This window comes from Balaenoptera physalus, assembly GCF_965194825.1.
Source record: "Balaenoptera physalus genome assembly, chromosome: 14".
Lineage (NCBI taxonomy): Eukaryota > Metazoa > Chordata > Mammalia > Artiodactyla > Balaenopteridae > Balaenoptera > Balaenoptera physalus.
Window position 1 is genome coordinate 61,362,831 of NC_138893.1, and position 15,327 is coordinate 61,378,157.

At 37.5% G+C, this 15,327-nt stretch overlaps 1 protein-coding gene and 1 long non-coding RNA gene across 7 annotated transcripts in view; one reads left to right on the forward strand and one right to left on the reverse strand.

The window, feature by feature from the left end:
• Positions 1–611: 611 nt before the first annotated feature.
• Positions 612–12,541, reverse strand: LOC309642392. Of its 4 annotated transcripts, XR_014253143.1 has the most exons (6): positions 12,407–12,541; positions 11,911–12,045; positions 8,503–8,597; positions 7,851–7,946; positions 6,969–7,052; positions 612–4,725 (listed from the first exon to the last, which is right to left on the reverse strand). It is a non-coding gene; the product is annotated as an uncharacterized lncRNA (long non-coding RNA). The 4 variants fall into 4 exon arrangements; XR_014253144.1 differs by having other exon boundaries at positions 612–7,052; XR_014253145.1 differs by having other exon boundaries at positions 6,969–7,946.
• A 104-nt stretch (positions 12,542–12,645) lies between these two features.
• ATAD1 (ATPase family AAA domain containing 1) overlaps positions 12,646–15,327 on the forward strand; it is a 54,351-nt gene continuing 51,669 nt past the window's right edge. For 2 of the 3 annotated variants that reach the window (XM_082423885.1, XM_082423886.1), the window contains exon 1: positions 12,646–12,765. In XM_082423885.1, coding sequence (XP_082280011.1) covers positions 12,650–12,765 — 116 coding nt within the window. In that variant the 5' untranslated portion in view covers positions 12,646–12,649. Of the gene's footprint in view, positions 12,766–13,211; positions 13,374–15,327 lie in introns of those variants that run through there. The other variant, XM_082423887.1, reaches the window with a different exon arrangement.

Below are 15,327 nucleotides of genomic sequence, written 5' to 3' on the forward strand. Positions count from 1 at the left end.
ATTGCTTATATAAAAAAAGAAAAAAGGTCTCAAATCACTGATCTTTTAAAAAGTTTTTTTTTAAAAAACCAAATAAAGCAGAAGGAAGGAAATAAAGCTAAGGGCAGAAATGAATAAAATTGAAAACAAAATAGAGAAAAATCCATAAAATAAAAAACTGGTTCTTTGAGATCAATGAAATCCATAAAACTCAATGAAATTCATAAACAGAAGACACAAACTATCAATATCAGGAATGATAAAGGATATCACCACAGACCCTATAGACATTACAAGGATAAGGGAATACATGCATAAATATGACAACCAAGGTGAAATAGACTAATTCCTTGACAACAAACTACGAAAACTCATCAAAGAGAAAATAGATAACCTGAAGAATCCTATAACTACAGAGAAATTGAATTCATAGTTAAAAGGCTTTCAAAAAAATTTTCCTGGCCTAAATGTAGAATTCTATTAAACATTTAAAGATGAAATGATACTACACAAACTCTTCCAGAAAATAGAAGAGCAGGGAACACTTCCCAACTCATTTTTATAAAACCAGCATTACTCTGATACCAAATACTGTACAAAAGACAGTACAGGGGAAAAACTATAGGTTAATATCTCTCATAAACATTGATATGAAAGTCAAACACACTGAGCACACTGAGTCCAGAAGTATTTTTTTTAATTATATACTACAAACAAGTGGCACTTATCCTGAAAAGGCAAGGCTGCTTCAATATTTGAAAAATCAGTCAGTGTAATCCACTATATTAGTAGATTAAAGAAGAAAAACTATATACATAATCATATCAATGGATACAGAAATAGCATTGGAAAAAATTCAACATCCATTCAAGATTTTTAAAATTCTCAGCTTACTGAGATAGAAGGGAACTTCTTCACCTCATGTGCAAAAAGCCAACATCTAATGTCACACTTAGTGGTAAAATACTGAATGCTTTCCCCCTAAGATCAGGAACAAGGCAAGGATGTCCTCTCTCACTGTTGTTATTTGACATTATACTAGAATTCTTAACCAGTATAAAAAGGCAAGAATAAGAGATAAAGGCATACAGATTGAAAAGGAAGAAATTAAAATGCTCTTATTTGCAGATGACATGATTGAAACCAGAAGAAGTGACCAAAAAACAACAAAACCCAAAAAACTCCTAGAACTGAGTTAAGTACAGTCACAGGACATAAGTTAAAAACACAATAATAATTATATACCTGTATACCAGCAGTGAACAATTGAAACTGATATTTTAAAAACAATACCATTTACAATAGCTCCAAAAATATTGAAATACCTAGGAATAAATTTAACAAAACATTGACAGAACAGTATCTATATGCTGAAAACTAGAAAACATAAATGAAAGAAATCAAAGACCTACATAAATGGAAAGACATAGCATGTTTAGAGACAGGAAGACTCAACTCCCCAATTTGATGCACAGATTTAACTCAATTTCATGAACTATCCCAGCAGAATTTTTCGAGATATAGGCAAGCTGATTCTAAAATTCATATAGAAATTCAAAGGCACTAGAAAAACCAAAATAAGTTTGAAGAAAAAGAATAAAGTTGGAGAAATCATATTACCAGATTTTTAAGTTGTACTATAAAGCTAGATTAACCAAGACAGTGTGGTACTGGTGAAGGGACAGTCACTTAGATCAGTGGAATAGACAGCCCAGAAACAGATCCATGTTCATATCCATGCAGATATAGCCAACTGATTTTTGACAAAGGCCCAAAGGATTGTCTTTTCAACAAATGATATTGGACCAATTGGACATTCATATACTTAAAAATGAACCTCAACCTTAATCTCACACTTTGTACAAAAATTAACTCAAAATGTATCATAGATCTAAATGTAAAATATAAAACTATAAAACTTTTAGAAGAAACCTTTAGAGAAAATCTTCATAACCTGGGGTTAAGCAAAGAGTTCTTACACATGATACCAAAAACATGATCCATAAAAGAAAAAATGATAAGCTGGACTTAACATTTAAAACTTTATAAAAGATACTGGTAAAAGAATAAAAAGATAAGTTACAGACCAGAAGAAAATATTTGCAAATCACACACTGACAAAGGCCTTATATCTAGAATATATGAAGAATTCTCAAAACTCAACAGTAAGAAAACAAACAACCCAATTTAAAAATAAGCAAAGGACTCGAACAGACATTTCACCAAAGTGGATAAATAGATGGCAAATAAGCTGTTAAAAAAGATACTAATATTGTCGATCATTAGGGAAATGTCAATTAAGACAATAATGAGATACCTATTAGAATACCTAAAATAAAAAATACTGATAATAACAAGTTCTGGTGAGGATACAAAACAAATTGAATGCTCATACATTCTCATGGAAATGCAAAATGGTATAGCCATTGGGGAAAACTGTTTGGCAGTCTCTCAAAAAGTTAAAAATACTCTTATCATATGACCTAGCAATCCTACTCCTGGGTATTTACTTTAAGGAAATGAAAACTTCTGTTCACACAAAAACGTACACACAAATGTTTATAGCAGCTCTATTCACAATTACCAAAAACTGGAAACAACTTAAACGTCCTTCAACAAATGAATGGACAAACTGTGGTACATCTCTACAATGGAATACTACTCAGCAATGAAAATGAATGAACTACTGACATATGCAAATCTCAGATGAATCTCAAAGGCATGTTAAGTAAAAGAAGCCAGTCTCAAAAAGTTATATACTGTAGGATTTAATTTATATATGACATTCTCATAAAGATAAAACTACAGTGATGGAGATTAGATCCATGGTGCCAAGGGTTGAGGAGGTAACTACAAAGGGGTAATACAAGGGAGTTTCTTAGGATAATGGAACTGTTATATATCTTGACTGTGGTTATATGAATCTATCGTATTAAATTCATAGAACTGTACACACATGCAGGTACGCACACACAATCAACTTTACTCTATGTTAATTTAAAAATAAAACTGTAATATGATGTACTGCTGTCTTAACATTTGAAAACAATTTTTATCAGAAAAAGTACATATGAGAAGATAAAAATTCAGAGGCATTCATCAATTCCTTCTCAATTATATAGTTGAAATATAAAATGAACCATTAGAAGCCTAGTCTTGCTTAGAATGGAGCTAGATATTGCTTCTAGTCAATATTTTATATTCTCATAAATCAAATCCATAGCACTCAAAAGATATTCTCTAATAATGCTTTTATAAAGTAGGTCGTAAATCCAGCAGTATTAATTTGTCATATTTTTCTTGCTTTTAAGGAGCCCTAACAATCCATGTAACAATTTTTCTAAATTTTAACAAATTTGGGAACAGGGCATGAGTACGAACACAGGCTCTCGAACTAAACATGCTGGTTCAAATTCTAACTCTGCTACTTACTAGCTATTTGACCTGGATAAATTACTTAATCTCTCTGTGCCTCAGTTTCCTTATCTGAAGATAATAATACTTACCACATAGGGTTATTATGACTGAGAATTAAATGAGTTAATATATGAAAAGCACTTAGAACAGTGCTTGGCACGTATTAAATACCGTATCGGTGTTTGTTAAATAAAGTGCACTATGTTCTTGTCCATTTATAACTATATGACCTTACAGGTATGCCACATTATATATGATTTAATACTCAAATTATATTTGTATGACTCAAATGGAATTTTACCAGTTTATTAATTAATATGATAAAGATTTAATTGTAAGGTTCTGCACTTAAGTCTCTCCCTCAAAACTGTGACAGGTACAGCACGCAGGACTCAAGCTTTGACTCCAGCTCTAGTACAAAAGACAAACAGGCTTTAATTAATAGCAAATTCAATAGGTATTAAAAGGGTGGGTTTCAGGAAAAGGAAGCTAGTTTGATCCTAAACTGTGTTGATAAATCTCTAGTATCCACACTGGTCACACCACTCTTAAAGCATATATACCGTTCTAGATTACATGCTTAATTGATTTACACACTTAATCTGTGCAGCCCCAACGGCAAGAATCAGAACCATAGAAAAAGTTCTAGGCTCAGTAAAAGGAAGAACTAACACTGAAGGGTTCTCCAAACATGAGATGGGATACCTGAACAGCTGGTGAATTCCATGTCACTGGGAATGTTCAAATAAGCTTAATGAGCAGTTGGTGGGACATTTATGATCACAACCACCACAATCATTTACTAAATGCTTATTCTGTCCGTCCCAGGTCCTTTACATACATTATTTTCAGTCCTTTCACCAGCTCCATAATGTAGTCACTATCCCCATTTTATAGGTGAGAAAACCGAGGCTCAGAGAGGTTAAATAAACTACCCCAAACACACAGCTACTAAGTTGCAAAGCTGTGATTTGATCCAGGTCCTCTAATCCCATAGCACACATTCTTTCTACAGTTCCACACCGCCTTCAGTTGAACATTCACTGACTTTAATATTCCTTTCAATCCTGAGAGAGCATGATTCCTTGAAATTATATCTTTCTAGATATATATATCTAGACCTTCCCTATCTATTTCTATAACACTGGAGCAGGTGTCTTTATCAAGGTAAAAGATGCATCTTACCTGTGTTAATGTTGGTTTGTTACTTCTATGAGAGAGATGTGTTCCAAATTAACATACCTCCCAGTATGTCAAAAGACAATGAAATTAGCAATCAATTGGACTATGCAAAACAGGTGTGGAGCGTCTTACTCCTGAATTTACTTCCTAGAGGATGAGATTTTATTTTAAAAAGAGGAAAATGTTTTTTCTCTTAATAAAAGTACAAATGAACACACAAGCAGAGATAAATCTATGTCCTTACCTCTCCACCCTTCCTCTTTGGCTAGCTCTCAATTAAAACATGATTCATGAGAATCTATGTGAGTGTTTTCACTATTTGTTATAGTAATCTCTCACTAACTGGGGGCAGTGATGGTTACATTCCAGAAAAGTGCCACGTTAGATAAAACCCTCATTGGCAAGTTCGATAGGGAATTCTCAAGAGAATAAAACAATAAAGTTAGTTATAAAGCAGAAAAGAATCTTTTCCCTCGGTTGTTCACGAGTTCATATTCTGAAAGTCATGATCTTCTGTGGAAGATGGAATTTATATTAACCACACTTCTTTTTTTTAAAGTTCTTGATATAGCCCTTACTGATATTTAACGCTTTGGTTTCAAGGAACTAAACTCAACCATACATACATACATAGAGATCACAGATTGTAAAATTTAAGCATACAAATAGAAAACCACATCGTGACAAAACTATGACAGGCAAAATGGTAGTTGACAAGGGAGTACACAAGTCTTGTTAGAAATCGTTATAATGTCTTAATATGTTAAAGTATACTCTGAAACCTAGAGTTCAAATTTAGCATTCATTTGTTGGATTCGAAAGGGGAGAAAATTTAAACAAGTTCTCCCACATACAGGTCAGAAAGAACGAATCACAGAATCACGGAATTATGAAGTTGGTAGAACTATTTCAATTTCAGGGGCAGAAACCCAGAAAGGTACCTAACATGAGGCAGGTCACAGAGCTGTCACTGAGGACTGTCATCATTTAGAATCTTTCAAGTACTGTGCTCAATCATCTACATCTTGCATGCTTCAAACTATTTTGACAGAGGCTCTTTGTTGTTGTTCACCTGTCTGACACTCTGTACTTGGAAATGCTTTACTGTGTTGGGCACAGAAACGGAATTTGGGGATGATCATTAAAATGGAGTGCCATAGATCCCCACCCTCCTATGGAATGAGGAGGAAATGTTGTCCCTCTGCAGAGATGTTTTAGTTGTCTTCTGTTTTGGGGCTGTGAACGTGTATTCATGTGCTAGAAATCCTTATGATTCTCTCAACTGAAGACATATGATTATTTACTCTCCCCCCCCACCCCTAAAAAACAATCACTGTATTTCATGGGTTTTTACCATTCATTTAAACTGTTTCTCTGTTTACTTCCAAGAGTCCCAAGGAAGTGGTCAGGGGAGGCTCCTTGAATACTAGTCTGTGAGGACAACATGATAATAAACTATGGCTAGCCAGTTTATCTAGCATAAGTGGTATTGAATGATGGATGGATTGGAGTGTGGAAGGTGGAACACTGCCCAGAGGTTCAAGAATATCTAGACAGAATTCTAACGCTGCTTTCAGCTGGTTAAAGAATCATTAGCATCTCTTCAGCTTTTTGCAAAACACCAAAGGGGAAGAAAACACTGTTGGGGAGTCGACCTCTTTGTCTCCTTTCCTTTACTGTCCCTTTTTCTGATCTCTCGTTTACTTGGGAATTCAGAAAATATAAAGAAATGGGTGTGGGGCATGTCTCTGGCTCCAGGCCTTATATGGGCATTCAAAGCTCTCAGAATGGTTCTGGCATTTAAACTTAATAAGCAGCAGGCTAGAAAGGAGAAAGGTTTGTGAAACTCTACCAGGTATACTATTCTGAAGTTGAATGGGACTTTGAGCACTGCTAACTTAGTATACTTGATTTGTTTCCTGCACTTCTCTAACTCAAGTTACATACAGACTTTGCTGTTTTTTTTCCTTACCCCTTTGTTTTGTTTTTCTGTTTCCAGAAACACTGGCAATAAACATGTGGGGAGGGCAAATTTAACATTAGCTTGCTAGTACGCTACCGTTGGGTACTTCTCTAAGATGAAGCAAGGTCTAGTAGATATTTCATCCCTAAACATCTAAAATTAGCAAGTTTTGCCCTTGCCTTTGCCTTTGGAAGCCATGCACTCAGTCTCTAAACGGGATATTCCATTTCTTTTGCTCAGTAGAACTCCCTCAATTTTAGGAGCATTTCCATGAGTTGCACATAGTAAGTATTTTTTTAAAAACATGTTATGTTCAAACGAATTAAATATTGTATGAAGAATAGCAGCTCTGATGTTATGATAGTCCTCAAGGGTAACAAAAAGGTTATAGTTTGCAAAGAAATGATAAGACATGCAAAGGATTGACCTCTAAAATCTCAAATCTGGTTCAGCATCTCACTTTCATCCGTTGAACTAATTTCTTTCTTCTGTGCAAAAGTCACTCGGCAATCTAAGTAAGGAAGTTTTCCCAAAACAAATAATGAATAGAGATGAAAGATAGGTTAAACCTCTAGCTTAAAAAAAAATCAGTAGTGCTATGAAGACTTGCATTTTCACAAGACATTTGAGTCTTCAGAACTCCACGAGAGCAAGTACTGTAAGCTCAATAAATGGTTGTTATTAGACAGATGGGAAAGACGGCCAATATTAATGATGGTCTTCAGTGAACTGAGAAATATCCAGATGTCATTTTCATGGATTGACCAATATTTTAAACTTATTTGTCTGGGGGGGTCACAAGGATGGAATCTTACAGGTTTTATATAACTATCATTAATGGTTTATAGAATACTAATCAGTAAGACTCACTCAGAGGGGTGTATTAAAACTGAGAATGAGAGAACTAAGAGGTCAAAGAGACAGAGGCATGGCCTCTTCATAAGTCAGAGAAGATAAACATTCCCAGACAAGATGCCACAGTTGACAACTTGAGAGGTGAAGTCCTCATGCAAACACTAAGGAGATATGAAGGAATCTTTGTCCATACAGGGCTTCTGGAAATGAGAGAATATCACTTCATAGTATAATGAAAATAACATCTGAGGTATTACAATGGCATGTTTATTGAGCACTTGCTAAGTGCCAGGCATAGAGCTCAGCAGTTGCCACGCACTGTCTCATTTAATTCTCAGTTCAACTCCATGGTGTGAGTACCGCTTTTGTCCCTGTATTAAGGGTGAGGAACTTGAGGCTTAGAGAGCTTAATAACTTGCCCAAAGTCACAGACCTAGTAAATAACAGATCTTACATCTAAAGCCAAGTCTCTTGGGCTGCAATGTCCATGTTCTTAAACCCTATGGATACCTGATGGGACTGGTCTCTGGTGGACACATCAGACACAGACCTGTCATGACAGGACAATAATATAATTATGGTCAGTAAAATGCTTTGATTGCACATGTCCTTATCTTTGGACCATTTGCCTTTCTTTCCTCTTTTTCCCTCCCTGGTCACCGTAAATCCATTAGAATGGTGCCTGAAAAGCTTCATTCAATATGTCAGATTGGTGGGGGGAATCAGTTAATTAAAACATTTGTTAAGCCCCTCCTATGTCCTAGGCATCCTCTTTTTTCAAGAACTGCACATCTGATAGGAGAATACAGAAACTTAAACCCCAATTATAATTCTGTGAGATGAGTACTATGCCAGTGCTATGGACACAAATTTTAGTCCTTAGAAAATAAAACATCTTGGATTCTTCTTGTCCATTTTAGTTTCACTTATGCTACAAGGTTACAAGTTATTCTGGCTAATAGCGAAAAGGGGGTGGGGGAGGTTTTATGCAATCTTAACTTTTAAAATGTTAAACACAAGCTTAACAAAAAGTATTATTTTACAAATACTTTCAAGGGCATTTTCCTAGAATCAGGTAAATGAGAGCAAGCAAATGACCTACTTACGGCAAAAAATGCTCCAGGTTATAAAGGATGGGAAGCCAAGTGCATCCTGGAAACCACAGCATCTGGTCTTGTTTTATGCTTCATCTATCAATCTGCTGTTACAGGAATTGAGAATTAATGTTTCAACTACTGTTTCTTCTATTTTGACTGATGAATTCATATCTTTGTTATTCTTACCCAATCTCTCCCAACTCCTCTCCCATTAAAAAAAAAAAATCATATGGAAGGGCATTTAGGAAGGGCCCAAACAAATCCTAGGGAGCTTACTCTTTCATTTATGCCTTAAAGCTCTTGCTAATGTAAGGTTACAGTAAGGTTAGACATCTTCCCAAGCAATTCCCTGGTCTGATCCATCCTGACTTTCCACAGATAGTATCACCTGAATAGTCTATTTTCAGTACTGTATTAAAGCTAAACAACAAAATGTTGCAGATTTAAAAGAAATATCTAAGTTCTAGAAAATGTTTCTTGGTAGCATAAACTGTAAAAAATGTACAACTGGCAGTAGTGCTTGAGAAAAAGGATTATGAAGCAATGTAAGACTGTTTGTGGATTAGTGCTACCCTGATAATATGAGAAAATTACATATACACTAATTTCTATATACACTAATTTTAAATTATGTACAAAGTTTAAAAACATAAAAGCATGAAAAGTAGATTTACAACAATATGTTCTTTGAACTTTGCTGTTGAGTCTTTTTAGCTCTTGTGCTTTTTATAGAATGAAGCTATCAGTTCATCTTTCCACTCCTTCCAATCTGTTGAAATTTTAATTTTCCATTATTTTTGCCTTGATTCCATCTTACTCTTTCTGCTGGAGCTTCAAGCACCTAATCTTAGCCTTTCTCAGTGCTTTCATGGCTTTAGATACAGCTTCATATTCTTGCTTTACTCTTCTTTCCCCACCCATTCTATTATTTAACTTATCAAAATAATAAGATTATTTTTTCCAATGAAATATTTTTAAAAGAACCAAGGTTACCAAGTGACTCTTATACTGGCGAAATTACTGCTATATAATTTTATCTGTTTGTTGAAGTTCTGCTCTTTCTAAATCACTGTCAAGTGAATCATTTCTCATGCGCAATGAGAAGGGTCAGGTTTACCATGTTTATTTATCCAAAGATTTCAGATTTGTTTTTCCTTCCAAAGACATTTTATTCTGAATCTTGTCATGAGGCTTCCTTGCCTTGATTTCTTGATGTATCCCAGCTGGCTTAATGGTTCAGCTAACCAGATAGGCTTTTGGGGCTGGGGCAGAAGAGATTTTTGCAAAAATACATCTAAAATTATCACTGACTAGGGCAGAGTTTGTCAAAGTGTGGTCCCAAACTACCTATATCCAAATCATCTCAGATGCTTATTCAAAATGCAAATACCTGGGCCAAAACCCAGAGCAGTTAAATGGGAGCCTTTAATGCTGGGACCTGGGAACCTGAATTTTGCCAAATTGTCCAAGTGAATAGACTCACAGTGAAATTCTACAGCTCCTAATCTAAGGCATCCTTTCCCCTTCAAGGGTCCAGTGCAATGATTGACCTTGGCTACAGAGCAAACTTATCACACCTCCATCCAACTAACAAAAACAAAGGAAAATTCACTTCCCTGAGGAGAGAACTGCCATTAACTGCCTTAAGAGGCATTAATTTAAAAACAAACAAAAACTTTCTACAGTAAATATAACTATTTTTAATATCTTGATTCTGACATCACGGAGGGAAGGCTCAGAAGGTCTACCAAAAATCTGTTGTAATAATTTCCTGATTATTATTACACATAATGAATTATTTATTGAGCCCCTACTGTGGGCCAAATATGGTGTGTTGTGCTGCCAGGGATTATATAAAGGTATCCTGGGATGAAAAGCATATGTTCACTCAGCTCTATTCTGGAAGAATCTAGCTGATTTAGTGATTGCTGGAAATGAATGTGCATGGTATATGGGAAGACAGTCATTTGATGTCTTAGGGCCCAGACATAGGAGGCTTCCTAAGGATTTGCTAAATGAAAATTAGGTCCAAAAAGTATAGATGTAGGTACTCAGTTTATAGCCAAACCACTGGAAAAGGAATGAGCAGCAATATTTATTTGGGGGCATGTAGACTCTTTATGGTCAGTCTTGATTACTTTATCCACAATTTCCTTTCCTGTGCAATCATACCTCAGATATTAAGCAGATGAATTGAGTCTAGATGCAACCATACTGAGAGCTCCACCTGATTCTAGAGTTCATTTAGGATGTCCCTAGTAGGGTGACCAACTCCTCATGGCTTGCCTGAGACGTTCCCTGTATTGGCATTTGAAGTCCTATGTCCTAGAAATCCCCTTAATGTCAGACAAACTGGGTAGGTTGGTTATCCTGGCCCTTAGAGTTAAGCAGGTGAGGCTCTTAGTTGACCCAGCTTCACTCAGTGGATGATGGAAATCCATTACCATCTTGAATTTCTCAGCTTATTTTCCTTACCAGTGGGTATGATTATCCTCACGAGCCGCAAAACCTAAAGTTCTCTCCTTCAATAACCTCTACCTTTTAGCTCTGTCAAGGCATACATAGTCCCACGAGCATCCCAAGCAATGACTCAGATTGAGGATAATCACTGGGACCCAGTGGAGAGTCTCTTCTAAGGCTGCTGAACACATGGCTTGTGTTTACTTGTAAATATTATCCTGGTCTCATAATCATTCTGAGATGAATAATCAGACTAGCACTCCCAAACCTAGCTTCATATCAATTTTTTTAGAATTTATTTTATGGTTGTGGACACACAAAAATAGACAAAAAGGCATGGATGCAAAACAAGAACCACTTACCGTATTAGATTCCATTCTGATTCTTGTCAATAAACCCAATCACAGTTTTTAAACATTTGGGCATTCCTGTCACCCCATCCTTATACTTCAAAGCCTTAAGATTTTGTCATTTCATGGTCTTACCTCTTTCACCTAGATTTTAAAATTTAACTGGTATCAAATTACTATTTCAAAGAGACAATGTAAAACGTAGGATTTGAATCAGATCTAGGTCCCAATGAAATTTTGCCACTTCTTAGGTGCATTAACTTAAAAAAGTTTATTGCTCTAAGCTTTAAAATTTGCTCATCTATAAATAATAAATAAAGAGAAAATAATGGCTATTTTAGAGGATTGGGTTTTTTGAGGAATTCAGGTTATGGATGTGAAGCACGAAGAAGCATATTGCCTGACACCTAGTAGACATTCAGTAAACTGTAGCTATTATCATCACTACAGTATCACAAGCTTGTAACAAGGGTAGCATTCACTACATTCAACAATCAGGCTGCAGAATTTTAGCCATCAAGGATGACGCCTAAAGCAGAGAGGCACAAACTGCCTTCCCGAGGAGCGTAGTAAGAGGAACTGTCCCATTACTTCATAGTCTCACCACCTCTGTCTGAAGGAAGTGATGCTTCTTATATCTGGGGACAATGTCTAATGTCGTCTCGCCCCTGGCAGCCTGTGCTCAGGAGGCGCTGGCTTTCAGATTTGCTCCCTGGGGACCTCTGGTGCCTCATCTCTCATTCTGCAAAGGGAAAGAAAGGGGTAAAAGAAAAAGGGAAGTCACCGAAGTGCAAAACCTGTTACCAGATGTCCTCTTTTGTCCCTACTACCAGGCCTGCAGAATCGTTCCGCAGAAAGATTTTCAGGCGCCACCCACAGGTGTTCGTCGGAGCAGACAAGGGAGAGGAGGGTGAGTTCACCCTAAAAACTGAAAGACAGATGGTGAGGCGTGGGGGGTTGGCCATGCGCGTCAGAGCTTTGGCTAAAGGACAGAACAGCAGCGTGCGGGTTTGCAGCCAGGGTTGGAGGGGCGGGCGAAGGGTGTAGGTAAGGATCAAGCAGAAGTGAAGGAAGAACTTCTTTGCGGGGAACACAGAACACACTTTTCACTCTCACGAAGCCTCCCGGATTTGTCAGTGTTGCGACAGGAGCCCGCGAGCAGGGCACGGACTTTATGTGACAAGCGCCTGCCTCAATTCCATCTCCGAGACTCAGCTAAACTCAGAGGTTCCGCCCAGCAGATAGCAGGTTAGGAATCTGGAGCGTGACCTCGCTCCCGCCGAATACCCCCGCACCACTTCCAAAACCCGGAAACGCGCCCCTCCAGGCCTCAGCCGCGGTGGCGCATGCTCCGTGCGAGGGGGCGGGCCGCGACTCCCCCCGGAAGAGTTCTTTCCCAGGCGGCGTTTCCTTCCTGTATGAGGCTCCTAGGGCCTCTTGCGGCCGCTGTTCTGCCCGGGGGGTGAGTAGCGGGTTTCCGCGGGGCGTCGTGGGACGGGCGAAGGGTCCCGCTGAGGTCCTTTAGGGACTGGCTCGGGTCCGGGGAGCTGAGTGGGAAAGGTCACCCCGCCGCCCTTCCATGCTCCACCTCATTGCCGCCCCTCAGCTTCTCGCAGCCCTTCGTATCCAGCGGATTAACCTCCAAGGGCGTCCCGGGCTCCGCCTTGGCTTTCGGCCCGGCGTAGGCCCTTAGGTCTCCGTTAGCGCTGCCCCCAAGAGTTAGGCCATTTCCAGGGAATCTCTGTAGGCAGCCGGGTCGCTGCGGGGGCTTGAGGTCGTTCCGGGCGACCTCAGAACCGGGGTCCTAGGCAAAGGCGGCCAGAATGAAGCGGGTCTGATTGTCGCACAGGCACTGCTACCACCTAGTGCAAAAATGAAGGAGGTTCTTCAAGCCTAGGCACGCCTTCATAGAGGATGGTGGTGTTAATAATAACCTGTCCTTTATGTGAAGGTTGGCAGGCTTTCATTGTCATAGGCTGTGTTCACAGGGCCTTGATGTCTGCGAAACTGGGACTTCTGGGGTTGAGAAAAACTTTGTAAAACACTGCGGTAAATTAGAGAAATGCTATGGTATGAATACTCTACTCTTGGTCCTTAACCTGTCAGTAAACTGCTCATTGACGAGGTGGTACAATTTTTAATTTTTCTACCCTGAAATGGAGAACTCTTTAAAATGAAAGTATCTGGTATCATATTTGCCTAACAGATAACTCTGAATTACAGTGTTTTGCCATATTTCTTGTACATGGCACCATCTATGTTTATGTGTTTATTTGTGTATTTGTTGATCCTGATGTTTATACAGAATTGAAATACAGTCCCTACTGTTGTATGCATGTGCAACTTTTATTATATATTCTGCTGTGATGGTATTGTTACCGTAACGGCCTTACATTGCAGGCATATCTATGTCATATGAATGATAAATGAGTGTATAATAAAGTGTATACAGTTACAACCTACAAGGAGAAGTTTCAGTTTCATTTCAGGATTCTGAAGTCATTTTAAAAGAAGGATGACTGTTTTAGAAGTGGCTATAGGTCCAGAGTACTGTATTGCGGTTAATAATTTAATTATAGTAAAGTATATAGTTAACAGAGGTTTTGTGTCTTGATTTTTTAAATAGATTTTATTAAAAACTGTTCTCTTGATGACTGGGAGGTACTGATAGCAGTCCTAGCTCATGTAGTTCAGTGAACATCCAGTAGGTGGCAGCTTTATCGCTACTCCCTCAAACTTTAAATAAATGAAAACATTTTATTCGAATATCACTAGTTTAAGTTAGTAAATCTTTATTTTGCCTGTTGGTTTCTTCGCATCTGTGAGTATTACTCCCGCATAATGATACCACATATAACAACTGCATTTTCAAATTTACTGTGTTGGAATAAAGGCTAGGGAAGACAATTTTTCATTTCCTATAAGAAGGAGAGTATTGTTAACCCATCTTTAGGAATCCATGCTGATGGAAGAAAGCACAATTTGATTTGTTACATGAAAGATTTTAACCAAGTGGCTTCTTTCTAGCTTCATTTTTTTGTTGGTGGGGTGGTTGGTTGTTCTAGCTTCATTTTTAATAAGATAATAACTGTACTAAGCATTCCTTGAGTAAAGTAATTGTGTCTTAGCCATTATTGTATACCCAGTATATAGTAGGCTTTCTATATACATGATCAATAAGTGTTTTATTGTATGAATTGAATTGTTTAACATCCCAAGGCCAAAATTTCTTTATCCAAAATGAAGGCTTTCAGTTATTTAGTTGTTAAGTTTAAATTAAATAATGTATTATTGTGAAGTGAATGTCTCCCAGTAATGCAGAAGGTTGGAATCCTTGACTTTTCTTTTGGAAATCATCCAAAATTCTGGCAGTAATTCTGTTGGAATGATTGAAGAGAATCTTTAACTGAATAGTACTAGTGAGAATAGAAACAATAATTTTAGAGCTGGAACGACCATAGATATTAGTCTATGAAGTACCTAATTTTCACCTGTTTCTGAGCCATCTGTACAAATTTATTCCTTTTCACATGAATGCAAAATACACTTTTTTTTCCCCCGAGTCACATAGCACTCAGCACACTCCTATGCTGCGAGAGTATAATGGCATTATTTGAGGCTGAGATTCTATTTCTCAAAATGTGATAGTCACATCATCCATAAAAGGCTTATTCTACTGGGCGGTCATTGCCTTTGATACAGGTGTGCATGCCTACTGTAAGCCAAGCTGTGGTTGATGTAACTGCTTAGGCATATGTGTAAAAGTAGACATGTTGCGTCCTTTTTTCCTTTCTATCTTGAGTGAGAGCTGTATAGTTGTGGGTCAAACATTTTGAAGATTCTGTTGTTTCCTATTTAGCTAGGTTGTTGGAAAGAATAAGATGGCTCCAAAAATTTCATGTCACTTGTTAGTTGAGAAAATAGCATGTATACATTTCAGCAGGCCTTGGAAGCCTTTAAAAGTAAGTATGAGAGAAAAGTGAGTCTGTTCACAGTTTGAATTTCACTCAAAAATTACCTGGTA